The 26,709-nt window shown below is 35.1% G+C and overlaps 1 protein-coding gene across 1 annotated transcript in view; it reads right to left on the reverse strand.

Annotated features, from left to right (window-relative positions):
• The window catches only part of ATM (ATM serine/threonine kinase), a 167,198-nt gene that overhangs the window by 51,755 nt on the left and 88,734 nt on the right, over nucleotides 1-26,709 (reverse strand). The window contains 5 exon segments of the mRNA XM_081280301.1: nucleotides 4,204-4,359; nucleotides 7,235-7,322; nucleotides 10,844-11,021; nucleotides 17,978-18,154; nucleotides 20,591-20,732. Coding sequence (XP_081136427.1) covers nucleotides 4,204-4,359; nucleotides 7,235-7,322; nucleotides 10,844-11,021; nucleotides 17,978-18,154; nucleotides 20,591-20,732 — 741 coding nt within the window.

The raw sequence follows: 26,709 nt of genomic DNA on the forward strand, positions 1-26,709 counted from the left end.
GAGCAAAACAACAGCAAATGTAGCAGAAGGCAAGAAATAATTAAAATCAGAGCGGAAATCAATGAAATTGAAACAAAAGAAACTATTGAAAAAATTAACAAAACTAAAAGTTGGTTCTTCGAAAAAATAAATAAGATCGACAGACCTTTAGCCATGCTAATGAAGAGAAGAAGAGAGAGAACTCAAATTACTAACATACGGGATGAAAAAGGCAATATCACAACAGATGCTACAGAAATACAGAAGACAATTAGAAATTATTTTGAAAACCTATATTCCAATAAAATAGAAGATAGTGAAGACATCGATAAATTTCTTAAGTCATATGATTTGCCCAGACTGAGTCAGGAGGATACACACAATTTGAACAGACCAATATCAATGGAGGAAATTGAAGAAGCCATCAAAAGACTACCAACCAAGAAAAGCCCAGGACCGGATGGGTATACAGCGGAGTTTTACAAAACCTTTAAAGAAGAATTAATACCAATACTTTTCAAGTTATTTCAGGAAATAGAAAAAGAGGGAGCTCTTCCAAATTCATTCTATGAGGCCAACATCACCCTGATTCCGAAACCAGACAAAGACACCTCAAAGAAAGAAAACTACAGACCAATATCTCTAATGAACCTAGATGCAAAAATCCTCAATAAAATTCTGGCGAAGCGAATACAAAAACACATCAAAAAAATAGTGCACCATGATCAAGTAGGATTCATCCCTGGGATGCAAGGATGGTTCAACATACGGAAATCAATAAATGTTATTCACCACATCAACAGACTTAAAGATAAGAACCATATGATCATCTCGATAGATGCAGAGAAAGCATTCGACAAAGTACAGCATGCCTTTATGTTCAAAACATTAGAAAAACTAGGGATACCAGGAACTTACCTTGACATTGTAAAAGCTATCTATGCTAAGACTCAGGCTAGCATCATTCTGAATGGACAAAAGTAAAGGCATTCCCTCTAAAATCTGGAACAAGACAGGGATGCCCTCTACCACCACTTCTATTCAACATAGTTCTCGAAACACTGGCCAGAGCAATTAGACAGACGAAAGAAATTAAAGGCTTAAAATAGGAAAAGAAGAACTTAAATTATCACTATTTGCAGATGACATGATTCTATACCTAGAAGACCCAAAAGGGTCTACAAAGAAACTACTAGAACTAATAAATGAATTCAGCAAAGTGGCAGGATATAAAATCAACACGCATAAATCAAAGGCATTTCTGTATATCAGTGACAAAACTTCTGAAACGGAAATGAGGAAAAACACTCCATTCACAATATCCTCAAAAAAAATAAAATACTTGGGAATCAACAAAAGAGGTGAAAGATTTATACAATGAAAACTACAGAACCCTAAAGAGAGAAGTAGAAGACGACCTTAGAAGATGGAAAAATATACCGTTCATGGATAGGCAGAACTAACATCATCAAAATGGCGATATTACCAAAAGTTCTCTATAGGTTTAATGCAATGCCGATCAAAATCCCAAGGGCATTTCTTGTAGAAATAGATAAAGCAATCATGAAACTCATATGGAAAAATAAAAGACCCAGAATAGCAAAAGCAATTCTAAATAGGAAGTGTGAATCAGGCGGTATAGTGATACCAGATTTCAAACTATATTACAGAGCAATAGTGACAAAAACAGCATGGTACTGGTACCAAAACAGGCGGGTGGACCAATGGTATAGAATAGAGGACACAGAGACTAATCCACAAAGTTACAACTGTCTTATATTTGATAAAGGGGCTAAAAGCATGCAATTGAGGAAGGATAGCATCTTCAACAAATGGTGTTGGGAAAACTGGAAATCCATATGCAACAAAATGAAACTGAATCCCTTTCTCTCGCCATGCACAAAAGTTAACTCAAAATGGATCAAGGAGCTTGATATCAAATTAGAGACTCTGCGTCTGATAGAAGAAAAAGTTGGCTCTGATCTACATATTGTGGGGTCGGGCTCCAAATTCCTTAATAGGACACCCATAGCCCAAGAGTTAATAACAAGAATCAACAAATGGGACTTACTTAAACTAAAAAATTTTTTCTCAGCAAGAGAAACAATAAGAAAGGTAAATAGGGAGCCTACATCCTGGGAACAAATTTTTACTCCTTACACTTCAGATAGAGCCCTAATATCCAGAGTATACAAAGAACTCAAAAAATTAGACAATAAGATAACAAATAACCCAATCAACAAATGGGCCAAGGACCTGAACAGACACTTCTCAGAGGAGGACATACAATCAATCAACAAGTATATGAAAAAATGCTCTCCATCTCTAGCAGTCAGAGAAATGCAAATCAAAACCACCCTAAGATACCATCTCACTCCAGTAAGATTGGCAGCCACTATGAAGTCAAACAACAACAAGTGCTGGCGAGGATGTGGAGAAAAGGGTACACTTGTACATTGCTGGTGGGACTGCAAATTGGTGCGGCCAATTTGGAAAGCAGTTTGGAGATTCCTGGGAAAGATGGGAATGGAACCATCATTTGACCCTGCTATTGCCCTTCTCGGACTATTCCCTGAAGACCTTAAAAGAGCATGCTACAGGGATACTGCCACATCGATGTTCATAGCAGCACAATTCACAATAGCTAGACTGTGGAACCAACTCAGATGCCCTTCAATAGATGAATGGATAAAAAAAAAAAATGTGGCATCTATACACAATGGAGTACTATGCAGCAATAAAAAAATGACAAAATCATGGAATTTGCAGGGAAATGAATGGCACTAGAGCAGGTTATGCTTAGTGAAGCTAGCCAATCCCTAAAAAACAAATACCAAATGTCTTCTTTGATATAATGAGAGCAACTATGAACAGAGCAGGGAGGAAGAGTAGGAAGAAAAGATTAACATTAAACAGAGACATGAGATGGGAGGGAAAGGGAGAGAAAAGGGAAATTGCATGGAAATGAAGGGAGACCCTCATTGCTATACAAAATTACATATAAGAGGTTGTGAGGGGAATGGGAAAATAAACAAGGAGAGAAATGAATTACAGTAGATGGGGTAGAGAGAGAAGATGGGAGGGGAGGGAAGGGGGGATAGTAGGGGATAGGAAAGGTAGCAGAATACAACAATTACTAATAGGGCATTATGTAAAATTGTGGATGTGTAACCGACGTGATTCTGCAATCTGCATTTGGGGTAAAATTGGGAGTTCATTACCCACTTCAATCTAATGTATGAAATATGATATGTAAAGAGCTTTGTAATGTTGTGAACAACCAATTAAAAAAAAAGAATGATAACTGTGTCAACACAACACATTTTTGCTATTTTCATTTCTTAATATGGCTGACTGAGTGGTGATAAGGTGAGGCTAAATATAAAACTAAACTCTAGGCTATTTCAAATAAACAAAGATTTGAGGAGAACAGTTGGGATAATAAAGCATGTTTTTTTTTTTTTTTTTTTTTACTCTTCCTACTTTATTGGCTTTTTCTTTCTTTTCTTTTTTTTTTTAAAGAGAGAGTGAGAGAGGAGAGAGAGAGAGAGATTTTTTTTTAATATTTATTTTTTAGTCCTCGGCGGACACAACATCTTTGTTGGTATGTGGTGCTGAGGATCGAACCCGGGCCGCACGCATGCCAGGCGAGCGCGCTACCGCTTGAGCCACATCCCCAGCCCATTTATTGGCTTTTTCACCATGATCTAGGATTGTATTTTTGAGATTCTCATGATAGTTCTCATAAATCAAAGTAAGCAGAAATACAGATAGATAACACAGAAATAAAATTTCTTTGGTCACAGAAAAAAGTCACATTACTCTATGGTCAAAAGAAAAATAGATACTGAATAGTTAAGGAATTAGTGGTAAATATAACAATAATGAAATCAGGAATTAATTCAATCATTTGAAAAATATTTATTGATCATTTATATTAAATTCTCAATGCTATTGCGAGAAATACAAAGAAAATAAATATGGTCTCTGTCCTCCAGAAGCTTGCTATCTATATAATTTTTGTAATTATATAATAAATCATTTGTATTTATCTCAGAGTGGAATTACTTCTTTTTAAATTTTTATTATTATTTTACTTTAAAACACAAATTTCTACCTAAAATGTCTTTTAAATGAGAGGCACCAAAATAATTTTTACTATGTATCTTTATTTAAACAATGTCAACATCAATTTTAAAACGCAAAACTTATAAATTCCATTACCTTTTCTCTTGATCATTCATGTTCTTCTTATCTGCATAGATTTCTGCATAGAGCAATGCTGTAAAGTGAGCAGCACAAGACTGAGCTACTTTGGCAACCTCCAGATAATTCAAATCCAGCCAGAAAGCATCATCAAAAACTGTTCCTGCCGAGGGTCTAAAGAAAAATTAACCATAATATCATTCCATTTTTAAACTTCAACACTAAAAGAAAAACACCATGATATAGTGTAACACATTGGGAACAGCTGCAAGTTAAACAGAAAATTACATTCAAATAACTGAAAACCATATTTCCCTTATAGCTATAAACATTCTAAGATGGCATGGTTGGAGAGTCTAATTTCTTAATCTTTTTTGGATCACAAACCCCTCAGAGAATATGCTGAAAGCTATGACCCATCATCCCATATAAATCTGAGCTTCATGCCTTCCCTGTATCAAAAACTTCATGCACCATTACCTAAGAATAGGCTACATAGAACAGCTGGTAACGCACATGTGCGCATGTGCGCACACAGAGATATATCTTTTAATTTAATGAAACTATTCTCTTTTAAGACACAACTACATGTCTTTCCTATTGCAGTCATTTTCTCTTTAGTTTACTGCATAAGGTGAGTTATTTAATAAAAATCTCTCATTGTGGTAATAGCAGATGAGAACTGGACTATAGAATAGTATCTGTTTCAAAACTATCAGAGAAATGACAAAGTAGTGGTTAAGAGCACTGGCTTTGGAGGAGCACAGAGTTATGTGCAAAGCAAGCTACAGCACCCAGTACTAGCTGTATGATCTTCAGCAACTTAACTCTTCAGCCTCAGTTTCCTATTTTCCTCATTTATAAATCCCAGAAAAACATATACATCAAAGAACAGTTGCAGTGATTATATAACACTTGTAAAACCGATGAATAAAGTGCCTTCTACACAACAAGTCCTTAACTGTAGCTGATATTTCTGAGAAGTCAAATAATCTGCCCATGGAAAGAAAGCTGCTAGCATTTTTTAATGTCAGATATGTTACATACTTCATCTATTTTAATTACCACAAACCAAACCGCTCCCTCAAGGTAGACATTAGCCTGATTTTAAAGACAATAAAACAATTCAAAGACACCAAATAATTTGTCCAGATCACAAAGTTTATATAAGTATCAGACTTCAACTTGAGCTAAGGTCCTTATTTTTTTTTAATATGTCCCATTAACATTTTTAAACAATCATTTTTACAGGTCTTATTGAAAAATGGAACTGAATATTAAGAATATTTATCTTGTACAACTGCCATGTGTCAACTAAGGAAGAAATTTTATCTTATCAAGTCCTGCCAACATCAACACCATTTAATGTAAATAAATCTGAAACAAATGACTTGAAGGTGAAAAACTGCCTCCCAACACCAAGATGCTCCTACCTACAGTTAAAGCTTTAAATGAATTTTCTCAAAAAAGGATCTGGTACAAATCAATAAAATAAATCAGTCACTTTCTTATCAGAATTGAAGATCACCAAAAGCCAAAAAAAAATCTTTTTCTATAAGTAGAATGAAATGGTATAAAGGAAATAGAAAGAAATTCTTTTTTAAGATGTAAATGCATTTTGTTTTAAAAATCCTTCTATTCTTTCACACACACACACCCCACTCCTTACCAACCTCTGTCACTATCACCATACATAAGCATGAGACATCAAATCCCACATATTCAAATTATAGACTCTCCTTAATACAATAGTTATACTTTGATAAACCCATCATAATTTGAAAATCTTGTTAAGTAAAAAAATGCATTTAATTCAGCCAACCTACTTAACATCATAGCTTAACAACACAGCACACTGTGGAGTATCAGTGGTTCACCTTTGTGATTGCATGGCTGTCACCAACATGACAGCATCACAAGAGGATCATGCTACGTGTTATTCTGTTAGCCTAGAATAAGATCAAAATTCAAAGTATGGTTTCTTCTGAATGCTACTACTTTCATACCATTGTCAAATTGAAAAATCATAAAATGAACCATTCAAAGTTGGGGGCATTTGTATAGACTCACTGTATTATTTCTTCAGAGTTTTAGTCAACCCTAGCTATTGTTATACTCCATTTAAAATCTCATGAAGCCAAATGTGGCAGCACATGAGTGTAATCCCAGCAACTTGGGAGGCTGAGGCAGGAGGACTGCCAAGTTCAAGATCAATCTGGGTAACTCAGCAAGACCCTGGCTCAAAATAAATATAAAAAGGGCTGAGGGTGCACCTCAGTGGAAGAGCACCACTGGGTTCAAACCACAATGCCATGCATGAACACAAACACACACATACACACATCCCTCATGATAAATAACAGGAAAAAAGATACTTGTAATATTATAAAATTTGCCCCTATCAGGAAAATAAACATTGTTCTACCAGAGTGTGACTACAGAAATTGATGATTGTGGCATATACTATATCTTGTGATAGATATATAAGACATATTCATACAACTCTAGCTACTTCTAAAAAGCAATGGGGAAAGTTAGAAGGGTCACAGCATGGTTAGTGCACACCTGTAATACCAGCTACTCAAGACACTGAGGCAGGACATCACAGTTCAAGGTCAGTCTGGGCAACTGAGTGAGACACTGCCTCAAAAAATAAAAAGGGCTGCGGATATAGTTCCAAGGTAGAGCACCCCTAGATTCAATCCTCAGAACTGGTGAAATAAATAAATAAAGTGGGCAACATAATTAACTTGGTAAAATCACTTGCTCCTTAGCTCTGTAGATGAAACTGAAGCCCCTAAAGGCTGCAAGATTTAGCAAAGATAACACCATTACTCATACGGCTGGGACTAGAACTGAGCTTCTGACACGGATTTAACCAAAGTACCATCTTGAATATGGATTATTACAAGGAAATGTAACCATCACACCAATTAAATATAATATTCTGCAACAGCTTCACCTAAAATCATCAGGTCAAAATTTGGCCTACAGTAAAAAATTAGATTTCTAAATCCCCAAACTCAAGAAGCAACATTCATTACATTACCTCTTCTGTCTTCTCATGTAGTCTACAACAGCAAGCATTGTTCTTTGTGATTTTTTATCCAAAGAGCTTCGGAAAAATGGTTCTGACTCTAAGAAAGAAAGAAAGAAATCTCTTCTCAGACCCAGAAAGATCTCCCAAGGCACTTGGTTCTTGTCTGTGTTTGTCTCACTTTATACAGCAAGATTCTGTTGGACAATACCTAATACAAAATTTGTTCTTAATAAATATGAACAAATAAATAGATTTAATGGCATTTTTCTTTTAAAAAAAAACCAATATGTTTATATAACTGAGATCTTACATTGCGATTTACATTTTATCTCTGAAGAAGTACTAATTCACAGCCTCAATAAAATCAAAAGCTTTTGTAAGCTAGGTGTTCAGTATACAACAATGAACAAGATAGACTATTTTTTTCTTATTGGAGCTTTACCGCTATACACAGTAGTTGGGCTCATCCTGAGAAATTCATCTGTGCATGGAATTTGAAGTTGGTTCATGATTCCCCTTTCCCTCCCCTTGTTGAGGAAGTCAGTGCCAGCCCCTTTATGATAGAGTGTTGACCCTATGTTTTCTTCTAGCTGTTGTACAGTTCCTGGTGTAATTCGTAAATCTTTGATACATTTCAATTTAAGTTTTGTACAGGGTGAGACACAGGGGTCTAGTTTCATTTTTCTAAAAAAAGCTATGTAGTTTTCTCAGCATCATTTGTTAAAAAGGCTATCTTTTCTCCAAAATATATTTTTGGCACCTTTGTCAAATATCAGATGACTGTTAGGTAGGTAGATTGACAAGATGGACTATTTTTGACTACACAGAACTCACAGACTAGGCTGGATACTCTCAACACAGCATGAGAAATGGTTTGAGGGAAAGTTTAGAATGCTGCAGAGACCTGTATCAGGGAAGCTCACCTGAACAAGGGAAGTGTCACAGAAAAGTGAAATGTGAGGGCTGGGGTTGTAACTCAGTGGTAGAACACTTGCCTAGCATGGGTGAGGCCTTAGGTTCAATCCTCAGCACAACACACAAACAAATAAACAACACAAATAAAATAAAGGTTAAAGTCTTAAAAAAAAAACTATATGAAAGTGAAATGTGAAATAAAAGTAATGGTTCTCTGGGACAAAAGGAAAGGACAATGTACCAAGGAATATTTAACAGTATCTGAGATGGCTGAAAGCAGGAAACAATCTGGAGAATTTATGAAAGAATTTCAACTGTGCTAAACCACAGGATAGAAAACAATAAGGACTGACAGTGACAGAGGGACACAAATAGAGTAAAGTTATTACAATGAAGAATAGGCAGGATTTGGTAATAAGATGAGAGATATGTTAAGTGGTTTCTGGCCTGGAAAACCAAGTGTCACTCATTGAAGTGGTACACACAAAAAAGAAGACAGGCAAAGGGGATGGATAAGATGCAAATATTATCTTTGGACAGTTGACTTTGAGATGTACATAGGAGGTGAAGGGATGAGACAGACTTCAGAAAGAGTAACAATTTAAATTTTATAGCAATCTACATTTACTTTCCCTCTCAATAACAGAATTTTATATGTGGTGTTTAAATTTTTATTTAAATAAAAATATTGACACTCTATACAGATAAAACTAGATGATTTTACTTTTGAACAGTTGTAGCGTAAGTTAAACTATGTAATAAAGTTGTTCTAATAGTACTTTTAATGACCTAATATTTAAACTTCCAATGGCTTATTCTTGACTGTAGATCACTTATATCTGTATTCCCTCAACTAAAAATAGGAGATAGATTGCTTATAAAGACTTGAGTAAGAGTTTTATTTTAGGATTTTCATTTTGACAACCCTAAGAAAATTCAAGTAAATAAAATATTCTATTTTATTGTGAAGAATAATTTAGAGCCACAGGATGGGCAACTGTGTCTGTGTTCATTATATTTTTCCAAAAAGATTTATTTTTTGTTTATAACTGAAATATAAAATTGTACCTATTTGGAACTGGGGTTGTGTCTCAATGGTAGAATACTTGCCTAGCACGTGTGAGGCACTGGGTTTAATTCTCAGCACCATATTAAAAATAAATAAATAAAATAAAGGTATTGTGTCCATCTACAACTAAAACAAAAATATTTTAAAAAAACTATACCTATTTATGAGATATAATTTGATGTTTTAATACGTGAAGACATTGTATGATGTTTAATCAAAGTAAACATTTATCATTTAGCATATCCAATATTTACCATTTCTTTATGGTGAAAACATTTCGTTCCTCTAGCTTTTAAAAGCAATATATAGTATATTATCTATAGTCATCTATGTTGTAGAACACCAGAATTTCTCATTTCTAACTCCATCTTAGCATCCACATTTTTCCCCACCTCTCCCTCCCCTGACTCAGCCCAGCTTCTAGAAACCACCATTCTACTCTTAACTTCTGTAAGATCTGCTTGTTTAGATTGCACATGTAAGTGAGATCATGCAGTAATTGTCTGAGCCTGACTTATTTTACTTAACATAATGACTTCCAGTTCCATCAAAATAGATTTGTAATTGTTATTAGTCAATTGAAAAGAATTTACGTAAAAGATAAAGCAGAGCAAAATGGAGTCTAAATGACATCAGAGCCATGTCAAATGAAGACTGCAGAAACAGAAATAGAAAAATAGAGAACTGAGTGATCACAACCTGCACTGAGGTATAGGACCAGCAGTAAGGTTGGGAAAAGCCTTTCAGTTGCCATAAGATAGTTAATTAAATCTATTTTTATTAGAAGTATATGGGTCTTTTAGTATAAATTTAAGTATGTGACTAATTTTATGTTTACTCATAAAATACACTGATAGTACATATGAAAGATAGAAGTTAACAGTGGAAATCTATAATTTTCTATCATTCTTAAAATTTAGGTTTGAAAAACTGACTCATGATGATCCCTCAGTTATGCATATTTCTGTTACATATACCCAAACCCGAGCAGAATTTCTTCCACTATTAAGTTCTTAACATCAGATATACTCATTTCATAACATGAAAGGAATAAGGGTAATAAAATAATAAGAGTAAATAAAACAAAAGTTCTGCTTTAAGATACTGGAAGGATACATTATAAAATCTTAAATGTATTTTATCTTAAATTACAGAATAAGTACTTTTTAAAAATTTTTCCATAGTAAATATGTATGATTTTATAATAAGGCTACTTTTTAAAATCCAGTAGGCCACAGCTGAAAATTCCATCATATCTCTACTATAATATCTAAATATTTGATCATTTTTGTGCTTTTTCCACTGCTAGAATGGACAGGGAGCATCTTGTTTACATCTGTACTGCCAGGGATAAACACGTTACCTGACACACTCAATTGTTTAATTATTTGCCCCATTATTAACATCTAAAATGTACAGAAGGAGTACTAATTATTAAGAATTATTCTGGGTGCTTTACAAAGATTGTTTTGTTGAAAATTTGTACACCTTTTATCTCCATTCTCTAGTTAAGGAAACAAATTTAGAGTTATTATGGAAGAAGCCAGAAAGTATCTGAGGCTATTTAACCATAAATCTATCTTTCTTTAGAGCTGAGAGTTAATAGTACAAACGTTAATCAGTTAGCATAATACCTGAATCCAAATTTGCAGGAGTTGTGGATCGACTTGTTTGTGAGAGGTTTCTGAAAGAGTTGGTGAAAAATGCTTGAACATGTGTAGAAAGCAGAATTTTCCATGATTCATTTGTGTCTTGAAGTAAAATATCATGAATCAAGCAAGGAAGCACAATCTGACAAAAGTCAGTTTTTACCTAGAACATACAAACATCAACTCAATACTTTGAGTAAGAAGCACACTACTTAATATTTCCATTCCTTGTTGCTGACTTATAAAAATTTTTAAAAAGATAATCTACCATTAACTCAGATACTGGAAGGATACATTACAAAATGTTAAATGCACTCAGCATGTTATTAAAATATAAAAAACATGGACCAGGTGGTGTTAAAAGTACTAAGCTAGTATATCTATATCAAATACATGTTAGTTACACTGCAACTGTTCATTTCTAGTCTAGGCTATTAGCATGATCAGAAGATTAGTGAAAGAGGATTAATTTATAAGCAAAATTATGACTTTTTAAGTGTAATTTCAGAGTTGAAAAGTGTTATTAATAACAGAAGCAGTTCTCTGATATAAGAGGGAAAGAGCATGAAAATTTCAAGAGAAAAGCTGAAAATATGATTTTTGTGCATTTTTCTATACTCAGTGAAGAGCATGTCATACTATAAATTTTTATTTGTAATAAACCCCAATTTCTAGGTATAAAATTTGTGTATTTGTGGTATACTTCTGAATGTAGCAAAGTGCTTTAATGTGTGTGGCACATTAAACAAGTGTCCAACCTTTATTTTGGCATTCATCACATTCCACATACATCATATAGATAAATCACCACACTCAACGGCTATTATTATTAATCACATTCCAGGTCAAGCCCGACGGCCCAGATCCACCCACACAGGTCTGCGCAGGACCCAGGCTCACAGGAGTCCTGGGTCCATCTCTTCCCCAGAAGGCACCCACTGGAGCCCAGCCTCTGGCAGAGGACCACCCCTTCTGACCAGCAGACTACCACAGGATCCCAGGCCCACAATGACTTGTGCAGGACCCAGGTCCGGGGTAGGTCCAACTTCGCCCCCCACCACCATCACCACCCGGGAGCCTAAGCCTAACCCATTTTCATGTTGGGACACTATAGTCATCGCCATAGCCTTCCCCAAACACTAGCCCCTAACTTTTTGATAACAGACAGGGCCTAGAAGCAGCTGTATCTCAGAGCAGATATCCCAAAGAGAGTGTGAGGCCCACCCTTTCAGCCCCATCTCTGTGACATTGCTTCCGTCTTGGGGCACCTCAACTATTATTTCAAGTTACCTTGGCTATTGCTGCCACCACCTTTAGTTGCAGTAGCATACATTGAGGGACACCAGCAGGGTCTGGGAAGCCCAACATCAAGGTGAGGTACAATCTGCACAGATACTACAAGAATATAGGAAAGAAACTGTAATATCTCAGACCCATGCTGCAAGAAAGAAGACACATGGACAACATGAAAAAACAAGGGAAGAAAGTGCCCCAAACAAACCAGAATACTGTAATAACAGAACCCATGGACAGCGAAGTTGATGAAATGTCAGAGAAAGAGTTCAGAAGGCTCATAGTTAAAGTAATCTGTGAATTAAAGAATGACCTAAATGAGCAAATACAGGCAAAAATTATCACTCCAACAAAGAGATAAGAGAGCAAATACAGGTAGCAAAAGATTACGTCAAGAAAGAGATACAGACTGAAAAAAAATTCACAAATCCTTGAAATGAAGGATACAATAAACCAAATAAAAAATTCAATAGAAAACATAACTAACAGACTAGATCACTTGGAAGAAAAAACCTCAGATAATGAAGAAAAAGTATACAATCTGGAAAATAAAGTTGATCACACAGTGAAGACAGTAAGAAACCATGAAGAGAACATCCAAGAATTATGAGACAGCATCAAAAGACCAAATCTAAGAGTTATTGGGATAGAGGAAGGCACAGAGTTTCAAACCAAAACTATGTACAATCTCTTTAATGAGATAATAGCAGAATATTTCCCAAGCATGAAAAATAAACTGGAAAACCAAATACAAGAGGCTTACAGAACACCAAATGTACAAAATTACAACAGATCTACACCAAGCACATTATAATGAAAATGCCTAGCAGACAGAATAAGGATAAAATCTTAAAAGCTGCAAGAGAGAGGAATCAGATCACATATAGGGGAAGACCAATTAGTATCTCAGCAGATTTTTCAAGCCAGACCCTCAAAGCCAGGAAATCATGGAACAACATATACCAAGCTCTGAAAGAAAATAGATGCCAATCAAGAATCTTATATCCAGCAAAACTAAGCTTTAGATTTGATGATGAAATAAAAACTTTCCATGATAAACAAAAGTTAAAAATTTACAACTAGAAAGCCAGCACTATAGAACATCCTCAGCAAAATATTCCAAGAGGAGGAAATGAAAAAAAAAAAAAAACGAAAATCAGCAGAGGGAGGTATTACACTAAAGGAAAATATAATCAGAGGAGACAGCAAGTCACATTAAATACCAAAAATAAACAAAAATGGCTGGGAATACAGATCATGTCTCAATAATAACCCTGAGTGCTAATGGTCTAAACTCACCAATCAAAAGACACAACAATATGCTGCCTCCAAGAGACTCATCTCATAGGAAAAGACATCCAAAGACCGAAGGTGAAGGATTGGGAAAAATCATACCACTCACATGGGCTGTGGAAGCAAGCAGGGTTTCCATCCTCATAACAAATAAAGTAGACTTAAAACTAAAGTCAATCAAAAAGAATAAAGAAGGACACTACATACTGCTCAAGGGAACCATAAACCAACAAGACTTAACAATTATAAATATATATGCCCTAAACAATGGAGCATCTATGTTCATTAAACAAACTCTTCTCAAGTTCAAGAGTCAAAATAGACTACAACACAATAACTTTGGGTGACTTTAATACACTGGATAGATCTTTCATCACTAGATAGATCTTCCAAACAAAAAAACTAGACCTCAATAATAGAATCAATAACTTAAGACTTAACTGACACTTATAGAATATTTCATCCTTCCACGAGAGAATAGACTTTCTACTCAGCAGCACATGGATCCTATTCTAAAATAGACCACATATTATGCCACAAAGCAACTCTTAGTAAATATAAAAAAGCAGAGATACTACCCTGCATTCTATCAGATCATAATGAAATGAAATCAGAAATCAATGACAAAATAAGAAATAAAAGCTATTCCAACACCTGGAGACTAAATAATATGCTATTGAATGAACAATGGATTGCAGAAGACATCAAGGAGGAGATTAAAAAATGTTTAGAGGTGAATGAGAACACAGATACAACATATAGAAATCTCTGGGACACTATGAAAATAGTTCTAAGAGGAAAGTTCATTGCATGGAGTTCATTCCTTAAAAGAAGAAAAAGTCAACAAATAAATGAATTCCATCTCAAAGCCCTAGAAAAAGAACAAATTACACCAAAAGCAGAAAATAATTAAAATCAGAACTGAAATCAATGACACTGAAACAAAAGAAACAATTGAAAAAATTGACAGAACAAAAGATTATTTGAAAAAATAAATAAAATTGACAGACCCTTAGCCATGCTAACAAAGAGAAGGAGAAAACTCAAGTTACTAACATACATGATGAAAAAGGAAATATCACAACAGACACTACAGAAGATAATTAGAAATTATTTAGAAAACTTGTATTCAAATGAAATAGAAAATATTGAAGGCATCGACAAATTTTTAGAGTCATATGATTTTCCCAAAATGAATCAGGATCATATACACAATCTAAACAGATCAATTTCAAGCGATGAAATAGAAGATGCCATCAGAAGTCTACCAACCAAGAAAAGCCCAGGTCCGAACTGATACACAGCCGAGTTCTACGAGACTTCTAAAGAAGAACTAATACCAATACTCTTCAATTGAAATAGAAAAAGAGGTGGTACTCATTCTATGAGGCCAATATCACCCTGATTCCAAAATTAGGCAAAGACACATCAAAAAAAGAAAACTTCAGACCAATATCTCTAATGAACATAGATGCAAAAGTTCTCAATAAAATTCTGGCAAATCGAATACAAAAACATATCAAAAAGATCATGCACCACGATCAAGTGGGATTCATCCCAGGGATGCAAAGTTGGCTCAACAAATGGAATAGATAAACTCTAGAAATGATGGTGGAATGTGATGGACGTTATTATCCAAAGTACATGTGTGAAGACACGAATTGGTGTGAATATACTTTGTATACAACCAGAGATATGAAAAATTGTGCTGTATATGTGTAATAAGAATTGTATCTTGCACCTTCCCCTATTTATGTGCCTTTTGTCTATTTATAATGCCACTGGAAGAGGAGGGAGAACTTTTTCAGTCATTTGATTTCATTTACAACTTTTTAGGTTTTTGACCTGCAAACACTACAAGATTTTGGGGTGGTCTGTGCCTGAAGCTCAGCAGTGTGGGTCAGACAGTGTGAAGAGCCTAAAGACTTGCCAGCTAGGTCTGTTGTGCAAACTCACTGGAAATAAACACTTGCTGGAACTTTTAAGTCTGTTCTTTTAGGTAAATAGTGATGCTCTTGACGTTATTTTCATTTATCTTATTTGTACTGGATTACGTTTTCCACAGTTACTAACTCAATGAGGGGAGGGGGAAGCAACAAGTTCTTTTCATGCAAATGACTAGTATTTGCAAATTTTTTTATAAATTTGCCTTTAAACACAGCTACTTGTGAACATTTCATTAGATATATTACAATAACATTAATCTTCCAAACTTCCACATCACTGTTTTCCATTTGTACAAATATATAATAAACTGCAGATTTGGCAGCTGAATTCAAGTGCATTAAGACATGGTCACTGTGCACACACCCATGCACCCACACAGAGCTGCCAGTGGGTTTGTCCCACAGGTCTGGCTGGTCAAGTCTGGGGTATTGTGATTCCTTGATATTTTCTTTGTATTGACCAGAAGTGCAGAGATATGTATGTGTTACGTCAATGTTTGTCTTCATTTGTGTTTTTTTCTTTTAAAAAATATTTGGCAGTGACTATATTTGAATAAAGTGATTTCACAGTGTGTTCCTGTATAGTAACGAGTGAAAAGTGGAACACGTTTCTTTTTAAAAGGGAGAGAATTGACCTTTTGTGTTGTGAGATTTAAGTTATAACTTATTGAGCACTGTTAGTAATAATTGTTTTTAAACTTGTTTGATACTTTTCTTGGGGTATTGTTTGTAATGTGACTTATTTAAAGCCTTTTTTGTTTCTTTAAGTTGCTGCTTTAGGTTAACAGTATGTTTTAGGAGATTAAATTGTTTTTGTTCAGTCTGCACAATTAGCCATTCAGAGCAAGAGGGCCAGATTGTATAGAAGCTCTTGAAAAAAGGTCCAGATGAGAACAGAGGCAGAATGGGAAGTCACACCATCTGTTGTGGAAAGAGGACTTTCAGTTTGTAACTACGGAGCTGTAGCCATTAGAAACTGTGAATTTCCAAATAAATCTGAACACTTTTCTTTATTAAAAAAAAAAAAAAGAATTGTAATGCATTCCACTGTCATACATAAATAAAATAATTAATTAAAAAAATCAATTCCACATAAAAGACACACTGTAGATTACCAATGGTACACTTTTTCCCTTTTAAGTAAAGACAACTCCAAAAGCCAATTTTGGAACTATAAATTTAAGGTAGTAGGAATTAGTTCGTGTCTTGGCTCAAAGTCAAAATGTCATAAAAATCTTAGTTTTGTTTACTAATGAGAAAAAAGTTGTATGCATGCCATGGGTACCACTCTGATGAATTGTTCTGAGTATACTGTAGTATTACAGAAAAGGTGATGATTTATTCACTATTTTCTCAGTAGAAAATAAGAACTGCTTTTTAATTTATTTTTTTTTGGGGGGGGGGTACTGGGGATTGAACCCAGGGGCACTCTACCACTTAGCCACATCCCCAGCCCTATTTTGTATTTTATTTAGAGACAGGGTCTCATTGAGTTGCTTAGCACCTCACTTTTGCTAAGGGGGGCTCTGAACTCTCAATTCTCCTATCTCAGCCTCCTGAGCTGCTGGGATTATGGGCATGTGCCATGGCACCCAAAAAAGGACTGTTTTTACACTTCTTTCAACATAGGTGCTTTACCAAATGATTCCTCTACTGATAAATTTTAATTGGTAAATACTTATCTTAGCCAGATAATTTGTTCTCATATTTCTGTTAAATCATGTTTGATAGTACTATAAGTTGAGTTAACCTCTAGGTCTTACAGTCATTATTGTGTTTTGAATTACGTATTTGATTTTAAAATTCTGTAAAAGCCGAGTGTGGTGAGCATGCCTCTAATTCCTGCAACTCAAGAGGCTTAGGCAGGAGGATCACAAGTTTGAGGCCAGCTGAGGAACTCAACAAGACTACATCTCAAAATATAAAATAAAAAGGGATGGTAATGTAGTTCAGTGGAAAAGTGCCCCTGGATTCAATGCCCAGCACCCAAAACAAACAAAAAACCTCTTTAAAAAAATTATTTTGGTATTAGGGATTGAAACGAGGACCTTGCACATGTCAATCACAGACTCTACCACACATCCTCAGCCCTATGGAGACTATGAACTTGTTGTTTGATGTGGTACATAAGTGTACTCTTTACTATAATGAATTGAAAAAAAAAAAAAAGCAATTCTAACTATTGTCCTTACCCTTCATTCACTCAAGGAAGCATATTAGAGAGAGTAAATGACACTGATTTTAACAGAAGTTAAGAGTTGACTTTTGGTTAATATAAATAAATTACCATCATTAATATTTAAATTATAATTAGTAAAAAATTGCTCAGGGCACCTTTTAGAACTCATCTAGTGTGTTGTCACTGAAAACCTGAAACTTACTGTAGTGTTAGGACCAAAGATGCCTAATTTAATCAATTTACAGCAATTAAATGTGGGTGATACTGCATGAAGACAATTGGAGATGATATGCAATACCAGAATACTCTCTTAGCTGCACAGCCATGATTGTGTACATAGAAGTCAAGGAGAATGAGAAAAGCAAAGAAAAAACAAAGGAATTCCATTAGATTAATTAATCTTCTTACTTCACACATTGGCTTTAATAATTGAAGAATTTCACTTTTTGAGCCTCCACTGTCCAAAAAAGCACAAGTCAATGTCTTTATCCAAATGTCATGATTTTCACTTTGAGGAATCCAAAGACTCGGATCATCCAGGCGTTCAAAAGGGTTTTCTTTATCAAGACTGGGTACTTCTAAAAACTGGATCACAAAGTATAAATAAGAGAATCAGAAAATTATTTTACCTTTCCTGTGTAAAATGACTATCTAGATATAAATGTTTCCAAATAAAACTAAATATACTTAAAAACTAAATCCAGAGGCAATAGTTACCTTTTTAAATTAAAATGAATTTGTATGAGAGTAAGAGTGGAATGGTGAAAAATGACTGGTCTAGACAGCAAGAAAAACATGGGCTCTACAGTCAGCTATCACTATCAGCATATCTTATATATATTACCAATTTTCTGCTTTATCTGTTTCATGTACAAAAGCCAGTCCAACTCTACCCTTTAAAGTTGATTTCAAATAAAATGAGATTTTTCTTTTTTTTTCTTTTTTTTTTTTATATCTTTTTTTTTAATATTTATTTTTTAGTTCTCGGCGGACACAACATCTTTGTTGGTATGTGGTGCTGAGGATCGAACCCGGGCCGCACGCATGCCAGGCGAGCGCGCTACCGCTTGAGCCACATCCCCAGCCCTAAAATGAGATTTTTCAAAATCATTTTTCTATTTAACTTTGTCAACAGTTCACAAAGTATTCTCTGAGTTGTCTTCATTCCTGTTGCTAAGTCTGTTCAGGGCAGATGTGCTGCTTTCTACTACAAACCAACATGCTTCAGGGGAACAGGAACTTTTCTGGTATTCTTTATTAAAAAACTTTTAATTGATTCTTTTAAGTTATATAAAATGTTAGGATACATTTTGACATAATCACAAAGACAAGGAATGTAATTTGCTCTAATTCAGTCCCAGAAACTCCTTTTCTCTCCCTCTTCTCCTCCCTTTCTACTCGACTAATTTTTCTGAAATTTAATAGTTTTTTATTTTTATTTTTTGTAGTTGTAGATGGACAGCATGCCTTTATTTTATTTATTTATTTATTTATTTATTTATTTATTTATTTATTTATTTATTTTTATGGGGGTGCTGTGGATCAAACCCAGTACCTCATGCATGCTAGGCAAGTGCTCTGCCACTGAACTACAGCCTCAGCCCAAATTTTATGGTTTTTAAAAAATGGTATCTTATAGATATATTTGATGTTGGGATTCATTGTGCTATATTCGTGTATACAATTGTTCAGACAGATTCATTCCAATATTCTTCCCTTTTCCCATCCTTCATTCCTCCCCTTTAATTCCCTTCATTTACTCTACTTATCTCCTCTTTTTTTTGTAAATATATTTTTAGTGTTGATAGAGCTTTATTATTTATTTGTCTGTTTGTTTATTTATTTATATGCAGTGCTGAGAATCGAACCCAGTGCCTCACACATGCTAGGCAAGCACTCTACCACTGAGCTACAACTCCAGCCCCATTCATCTATTTTGATGAGATTCCCACTCCCCTTTCTCTTTGTCCCCACACCTACAGAGCCCCTATATTTTGGGTTAGCCTCTACATTTCAGAGCAAACACTCAACCTTTAAGTTTTGGGGGATTGGCTTATTTCACTTAGCCTGATAATCTCTAGATCCATCCATTTACCATCACATAAAATATATATCTTTCTTTATCCACTCATGGGCTGAAGAACACCTAGGTTGTTTCCATAGCTTCATTACTGTAAATTGTGCTGCTATAAACAGTGATGAGGACAACTTGAGAAATTTAATGAGTCCCTGTCTCAAAAAATTAAAAGGGCTGGGGATGTAGCTCAGTGGTTGCCTGCTCCAAGGCTCAATGTCAAGTCTTGCAAAAAAAAACCCAAAAAAACTCACCCAAAATAAAAAATTACAGTGCTTTACAGATTGTTTCAGTAGTTTCATTAATTAAGCCTTATTATTATTATACAATTTTACTATGACCAAAATTATGAATCATTAAAAGTACTACTTTAATGATGGGTATATGCCCTAAAATTTAATTGGCAGAAATTCAACTGTATATTCCTGAATCACTTTTAAAAAAAGAAAGAAGAAACATTTAGGATTCTTAAATATCCTTCAGAGGGTTTTTAGTAGAACCTTGTAATGATATCAACAGGGGAAAAGGGAGGTTAAAATTATTAATTTATTATATTATTATTATAAGATTATGAGGTTATCTTATATTCTACTAGGGATTGTGATATGTTAACTTCCTATGGAAATAAATGCTTGCTTTCGAGAATCAACAGTGTTTATGGAATAAAAAGGTTTTCTATTGCTAAGACAAAAAGGCACGTCACTCATAATTTCCCCTATCCCCAACTCAACCATTACATGCCTAGGTTATCTATATCAGTTTTCTCACACTGTCATAAAAAAGAATGACAAATCCCTTAGACTCAAAAAGTACAGTATAAATTAATTCTAGGAAAACCCATGTGGTATTATATTACTATTTTAAGAAAGTTGACATGCATAATTCAAATAAAATACTAATACTCTAAACATAGTGGATATTCAATAAAAATTTATTACTTCAGAGACCTTTTTTCTTGATGTTCTAAACGGCTGCAGATAGGTGAGCAAGGGATCTGCTCTCGTCTTATAAATCTCCCAGAAACGATGTCCAGTCTTTGTAGCTAAAATGTTTTTCAAACAGGTAACAGCAGCTGATCGAACTCTGACACTGAAAAACACAAAAATGCATGTACTTCACTTATTAATCTTGAATGTAAACAATCTCCACTGAACAAATGAAAAATTGAAACTTAAATTTATATTACAAGTTTTACACCTATGAAATTCTACAACCAAATAAAAATATCAAAGGATTTTTAACATTCCTTCAGTAAACTTGAATTACTAATCTCTGTAATAGCAATTCTCTTCATTCAATATAATAATGTTCAAATAATGACCATAAATTCAAGGGATTCATAAATAAGAAATACTTGGAAATAACATATCTGAATAAACTTTAGTAAGAATAACAAAATACTGATTCACCTAAGAAAAAAATATTTGAATCAAAATTTTCCTGGAGATATAAATAATTTATGATGAAGCAAAATGTTATTTTATCCCAAGTAAGAAATAAGTGCAAACAAAAAAATTAAACAAGTGGTAGTATGTACACAATGATTATGACCAAATCTAGATGAGAATCATTAAGTAAAGATAGCTAAAATCTCTAATAAAAAAGTGAAGGTCATTCTCTTTTACAAAAAGGAGGAAAAAAACAACAAAAAATGAGGAAAATGAGGGCTGCAATACAAGAGTACTATAAACATAACAAATGACAAAAATGTCATAAAATCTGATGATTAAGTCTGAAAATGCAATGATAATTAATCATCAAATAAGTACTTAATTCCTTTTAGGTTTCTTGGTTCAAAACAAATGCAGCTCCCCCAAAGCACAAGAAATAAAACTAAGAATCATAAATGGGATGACATTGGGCTAAAAAACTTGTGCACAGCAAAGGAAACAATTAAGATCATGAAAAGAGACCTTATAAAATGGGAGAAAATCTTGGCCAACTACACCTCTGATAGGGGATTAATTTTCAGAATATACAAAACTAAAAAAAAAAAAAAAAATCAGAAAAACAACCCAATCAATAAGTGGGCAAAAGAAGTAATCAGAAACTTCTCAAGAGGAGAAACACTAATGGCCACCAAATACACAAAAGTTCAACATCCGTGGCAATCATAGAAATGCAAATTTAAACTACACTAAGGGTCCAAGACTGCCCTGCAGAGCTGCACCTCTGCAAGGGAATGTCCATGCCCATAGGGAACTACACAGTGGTTCCCTATCTACCAAGGAGTGGCTCCCCTGGCCCACTTCCACCTTGGGACACTGGATAGGGTCTGGAGACAGCTGCCTTCCACAGCACCACAGGCCATAGTGCTACAATCCTGAACAGGCTGCCCAACACTATCGAATTGCCTGCCTTTTCAGCCTCATTTATGAAAGTGGTAGCCTCCATCTTGGGACACCTTCACCGCCATCTTGAGTTACCTGAGCTGCCGCCACAACCATCTTTAGTTGGGGAGGCATACATCTTGGGAAACCAGCTGGATTCTGGAAGCCTAACACCAAGGTACTTACAGGTTTAACGCTACTGCAGCCACCAGCAGGGAACATGGCTGCTTCCATCTAGGGACAACAGCCAGGATCTGGAAGATCATCAACAAAGCCCCTGCGCCAGAGGTATCCCTGCTAGGTATGCTAATACATACCATCTTGTTGCAGAGGCAGGAGAGAGCCTTGCACAGGGTCACCTCTTTCACTTTTATAGTAACAGCAAAATTTTTTTGATTCCACTCTCACCCCTCCTTGGATGTAATACATCTATATTCTCACCTCCTATCTCATAAACATCACACTCTCCCCCCTCCCTTCTCTCTCCGCCCACAAGTAGAAATGGTAGACCCTTTTGCAAATATACTGTTTATATTGCAGATAATAACTGAACACATCACTTCTGTTTAATTCAACAAATGTGTAACCATCTAAATACAACTATTTGATTTAAGGTTGCATATGTTTGCATTGGTTGGTGTTGATACTGATCTCCCCCTTAAAGGCAAGATATAGAAAACCTGCAGGGACACTATAAGATTATAGGGTAGAAACTGTTAACACCTTGGATCCCCACTGCTAGAGGGAAAGAAAGACGGACAACATGAAAAGACAAGGGAATAACGTGCACCAAACAAACCAAGATGATACAATAATAGAATCCTTTGATAGCACAGTAGAAGAAATGTCAAAGAAGCAGTTCAGAATGTACATAATTTAAATGATCTGCAAATTAATGAAAGACATAAGAGAGCAAGTACAGGCAACAAAGGATCACTCCAATAAAGAGATAAGAGAGCAAATACAGGTAGCAAATGATTACTTCAAGAAAGAGAGATTCTAAAAGAAACACTAAACAAATCCTTGAAATGGAGTAAACAATAAACCAAATTAAATATTCAATAGAAAGCATCACCAACAGACTAGATCACTTGGAAGACAGAACATCAGACAATGAAGACAAAATATATAATCTTGAAAACAAAACTGACCACACAGTGAAGATGGTCAGAAACCATTAACAGAATCTCCAAGAATTATGGGATAACATGAAAAGACCAAATATAAGATGTATTGGGATAGAGGAAGGCACAGAGATACAAACCAAAGGAATGCACAATCTTTTCAATAAAATAATATCAGAAAAATTCCCAAACCCGAAGAATAAAATGGAAAATCAAATGCAAGAGGCTTACATCAAATGTACAAAATTACAACAGATCCACACTGAGGCACATTATAATGAAAATGCCTGGCATACAGAATAAGGATAGAATTGTAAAAGCCACAGGAGAAAAATTTCAGATTACATATACGGGGGAAACCAATTAAGATCTCAGCAGATTTCTCAATCCAGACCCTGGAACAACATATATCAAGCTCTGAAAGGTAATGAATACGAATCCAGAATCTTATATCCAGCAAAATTAAGCTTCAGATTTGATGATGAAATAAAAACCTTCCATGATAAACAAAAGTTGAAAGAATTCATAATGAGAAAGCCTGAACTGCAGAACATTCTCAGTAAAATATTCTGTGAAGAGGAAATAAAAAACAACAATAAAAATCAGCAAAGAGAGAAACTACACTAAAGGAAAAGCCAATCAAAGGAGAAACCAAGTTAAAAAACCAAAAATAAACCAAAATGACCAGAAATAATAGCCATATTTCAATAACCTGGCATATTAATAGCCCAAACACATTAATAAAAAGACACAGAAGGGCATATTGGAATAACAAAGATCCAACATATGCTGCCTTCAAGAAACTCATCTCATAGGAAAAGACATCCACAGACTGAAGGTAAAAGGATAGGAAAAACCCTACAACTCACATGGATTGTGTAAACAAGCAGCGGTTTACAACCTCATATCAGATAAAGTGGACTTCAAAGCCAATTTGTCAGAAGGGATAAAGAAGGACATTTCATACTGCTTAAGGGAATCATATATCAATAACACATAACAATTGTAAATATTTATGCCCCAAACAATGAAGCACCTACATATATGAAACAAAAACTTCTCAATTTCAAGAATTAAAAAGAACACAACACAATAATACTGGTGACCTTAACACACCTCTCTAACCATTGGATACATTTTACAAACAAAGAAACTATAGAACTAAATAATACAATCAATAATTTAGACGTAACAGACATATATAGAATATTTCATCCTTGAACAAGTGAATACACTTTTTTTCTCAGCAGCACATGGGTCCTTCTCCAAAACAGACCAAATGTTATGCCACAAAGCAAGTCTTAACAAATACAAAAACACGGAGATACTACCCTGCTTTCTATCCGATCTTAACGGAATAAAACTAGAAATCAATGATAAAATAAAAAATAGAAGCTATTCCAATAGCAGGAGACACTATGAAAGCACTATGAAGGCAGCTAAGAGGAAGTTCACTGCATTAAGCTCATTCATTAAAACAATTGAAAGTAAATGAATAAATGATCTGACATTATATCTCAAAGCCCTGGAAAAAGAAGAACAAATCAACAATAAAGTCATTAGAAGACAGGAAATAATCAAAATCAGAGATGAAAGCAAAGAAATTGAAACAAAAGAAACAATCCAAAAAATTGACAAAATAAAAAGTTGGTTCTTTGAAAAAATAAATAAGATCGACAGACCGTTAGCCACGCTAATGAAGAGAAGAAGAGAGAGAATTCAAATTACTAGCATATGGGATGAAAAAGGCAATATCAGAGCAGACACTACAGAAATACAGAAGATAATTAGAAATTATTTTGAAAACTTATATTCGAATAAAATAGAAGATAGTGAAGATATCGATAAATTTCTTAAGTCATATGATTTGCCCAGATTCAGTCAGGAGGATACACACAACTTAAAGAGACCAATATCAATGGAGGAAATAGAAGAAGCCATCAAAAGACTACCAACCAAGAACAGCCCAGGACCAGATGGGCATACAACAGAGTTTTACAAATCCTTTTAAGAAGAACTAATACCAATACTTTTCAAGCTATTTCAGGAAATAGAAAAAGAGGGAGCTCTTAAAAATTCATTCTACGAGTCCAACATCACCCTGATTCCGAAACCAGACAAAGACACTTCAAAGAAAGAAAACTATAGACCAATATGTCTAATGAACTTCTATTCAACATAGTTCTCGAAACACTGGCCAGAGCAATTAGACAGACTAAAGAAATGAAAGGCATGGCCAGCCAAGCCAGACCGGAGGAGCAAGCCCAGCGCAAAGCCAGACTGGAGGAGGAAGCCCGGCCCTGCCCCGTATGCTAGTCCGGAAGAAGCCCATCAACCCTTAAAACCCACCAAAGGGGGTGTGGCTACCAGCAGGGTTCTGTGGCTGATCCAGGTACCCGGTTTCCAACTCCCCCACCCTTAGCTGCGATAACTCAAAATATTTCCCACAAGCTTTTAGGGGTTGTAGCTATCAACGCAAAACAAAAACTGTACAGGCACCTGGTTTCTACCTAAGAGACTAGAGTAGGGAAGATACAGGTGGAAGCTCATTTCCTTTCACACTGGCTATACCCACCACCCTGAATACAGAGGCTCAAGCTAGGAATAGACAACACCACCTACTGAAAGCAAGAAAAACAGTGTTCTGAGAGACTTTTTTTTTCTTTCTTTCTCTCTTTTCTTCTTTCTCTTCCACAACTTCAACATATGTGAAACCAAGAACTGTGCATGAACAACCGAATTACCAAAGTAATATAATATAGAGGAACTGCATATACCCCACCTTCCCCCCCATTTTTTTTCTTTATTTCTATCTTACTTTCTGCTAAGAGCCACAGCCAAGTAATATGATGCATGGCATTTTTGGTTGAAAGGTGACGCCAGCTAGCCATTGAGATGATATGATTATGTTAAGATTTGCATTCATATGGATATTGGCCTCCTGCTGTTCACCTCGGCCTGCTACGGGACTCCTGGAGAGATCCCATTGGTTGGGGAAGTACAGTAGGAGGAAATTCCGGGGGAGGAACTTCCTCTGGGGTGCCGGGAGAATGCCGCATGGGTCGATCGTGATTGTTCCCAGGGGCGTACGGGGCATTGGTGGCATTTTCAAATAATAAACTTTGTTCCTGCTTGAGTGGCTCGTGATTTTGTGTCTAGCCAGCCTGCGGCAACTTTCCTTTCCCTTCTTTCTTATTTCTCTTTTCTTCCTTGTTATTTTTTTCTTTTTTTCATTCGTATTCCCTCTATCCCACTTTCAATCTCCTAACTTTGGCTGTCTACACATAGGGTAACTATCTAAATACAGATAGGAGGTTGAGTCTATACATTCTTCCATAAATTACCAGTCTATTGGTTAGAGTTCTCCAAAGGTGCTAAGTTAGTTTAACCTCATACCCTCACTCCTTTCCCTCTAAGTATAACATCCTTCGTCGGAAATTAAGTTTTCTATATGCCACCAGATATGGTATGCCTTTTATGAAACTAATGACTATATTCTTAAGTAATAATTAAAACCAATATCTATAGACTTAGAATACCACTATAAATGTATTAATAATAAAAACTTGTGCTTAGATGATGTACTGTTGATAATGGGAACTATGAACATTG

The sequence above is a fragment of the Spermophilus citellus genome (assembly GCF_964194105.1).
Source record: "Spermophilus citellus genome assembly, chromosome: 2".
NCBI classification, from domain to species: Eukaryota; Metazoa; Chordata; class Mammalia; order Rodentia; family Sciuridae; genus Spermophilus; species Spermophilus citellus.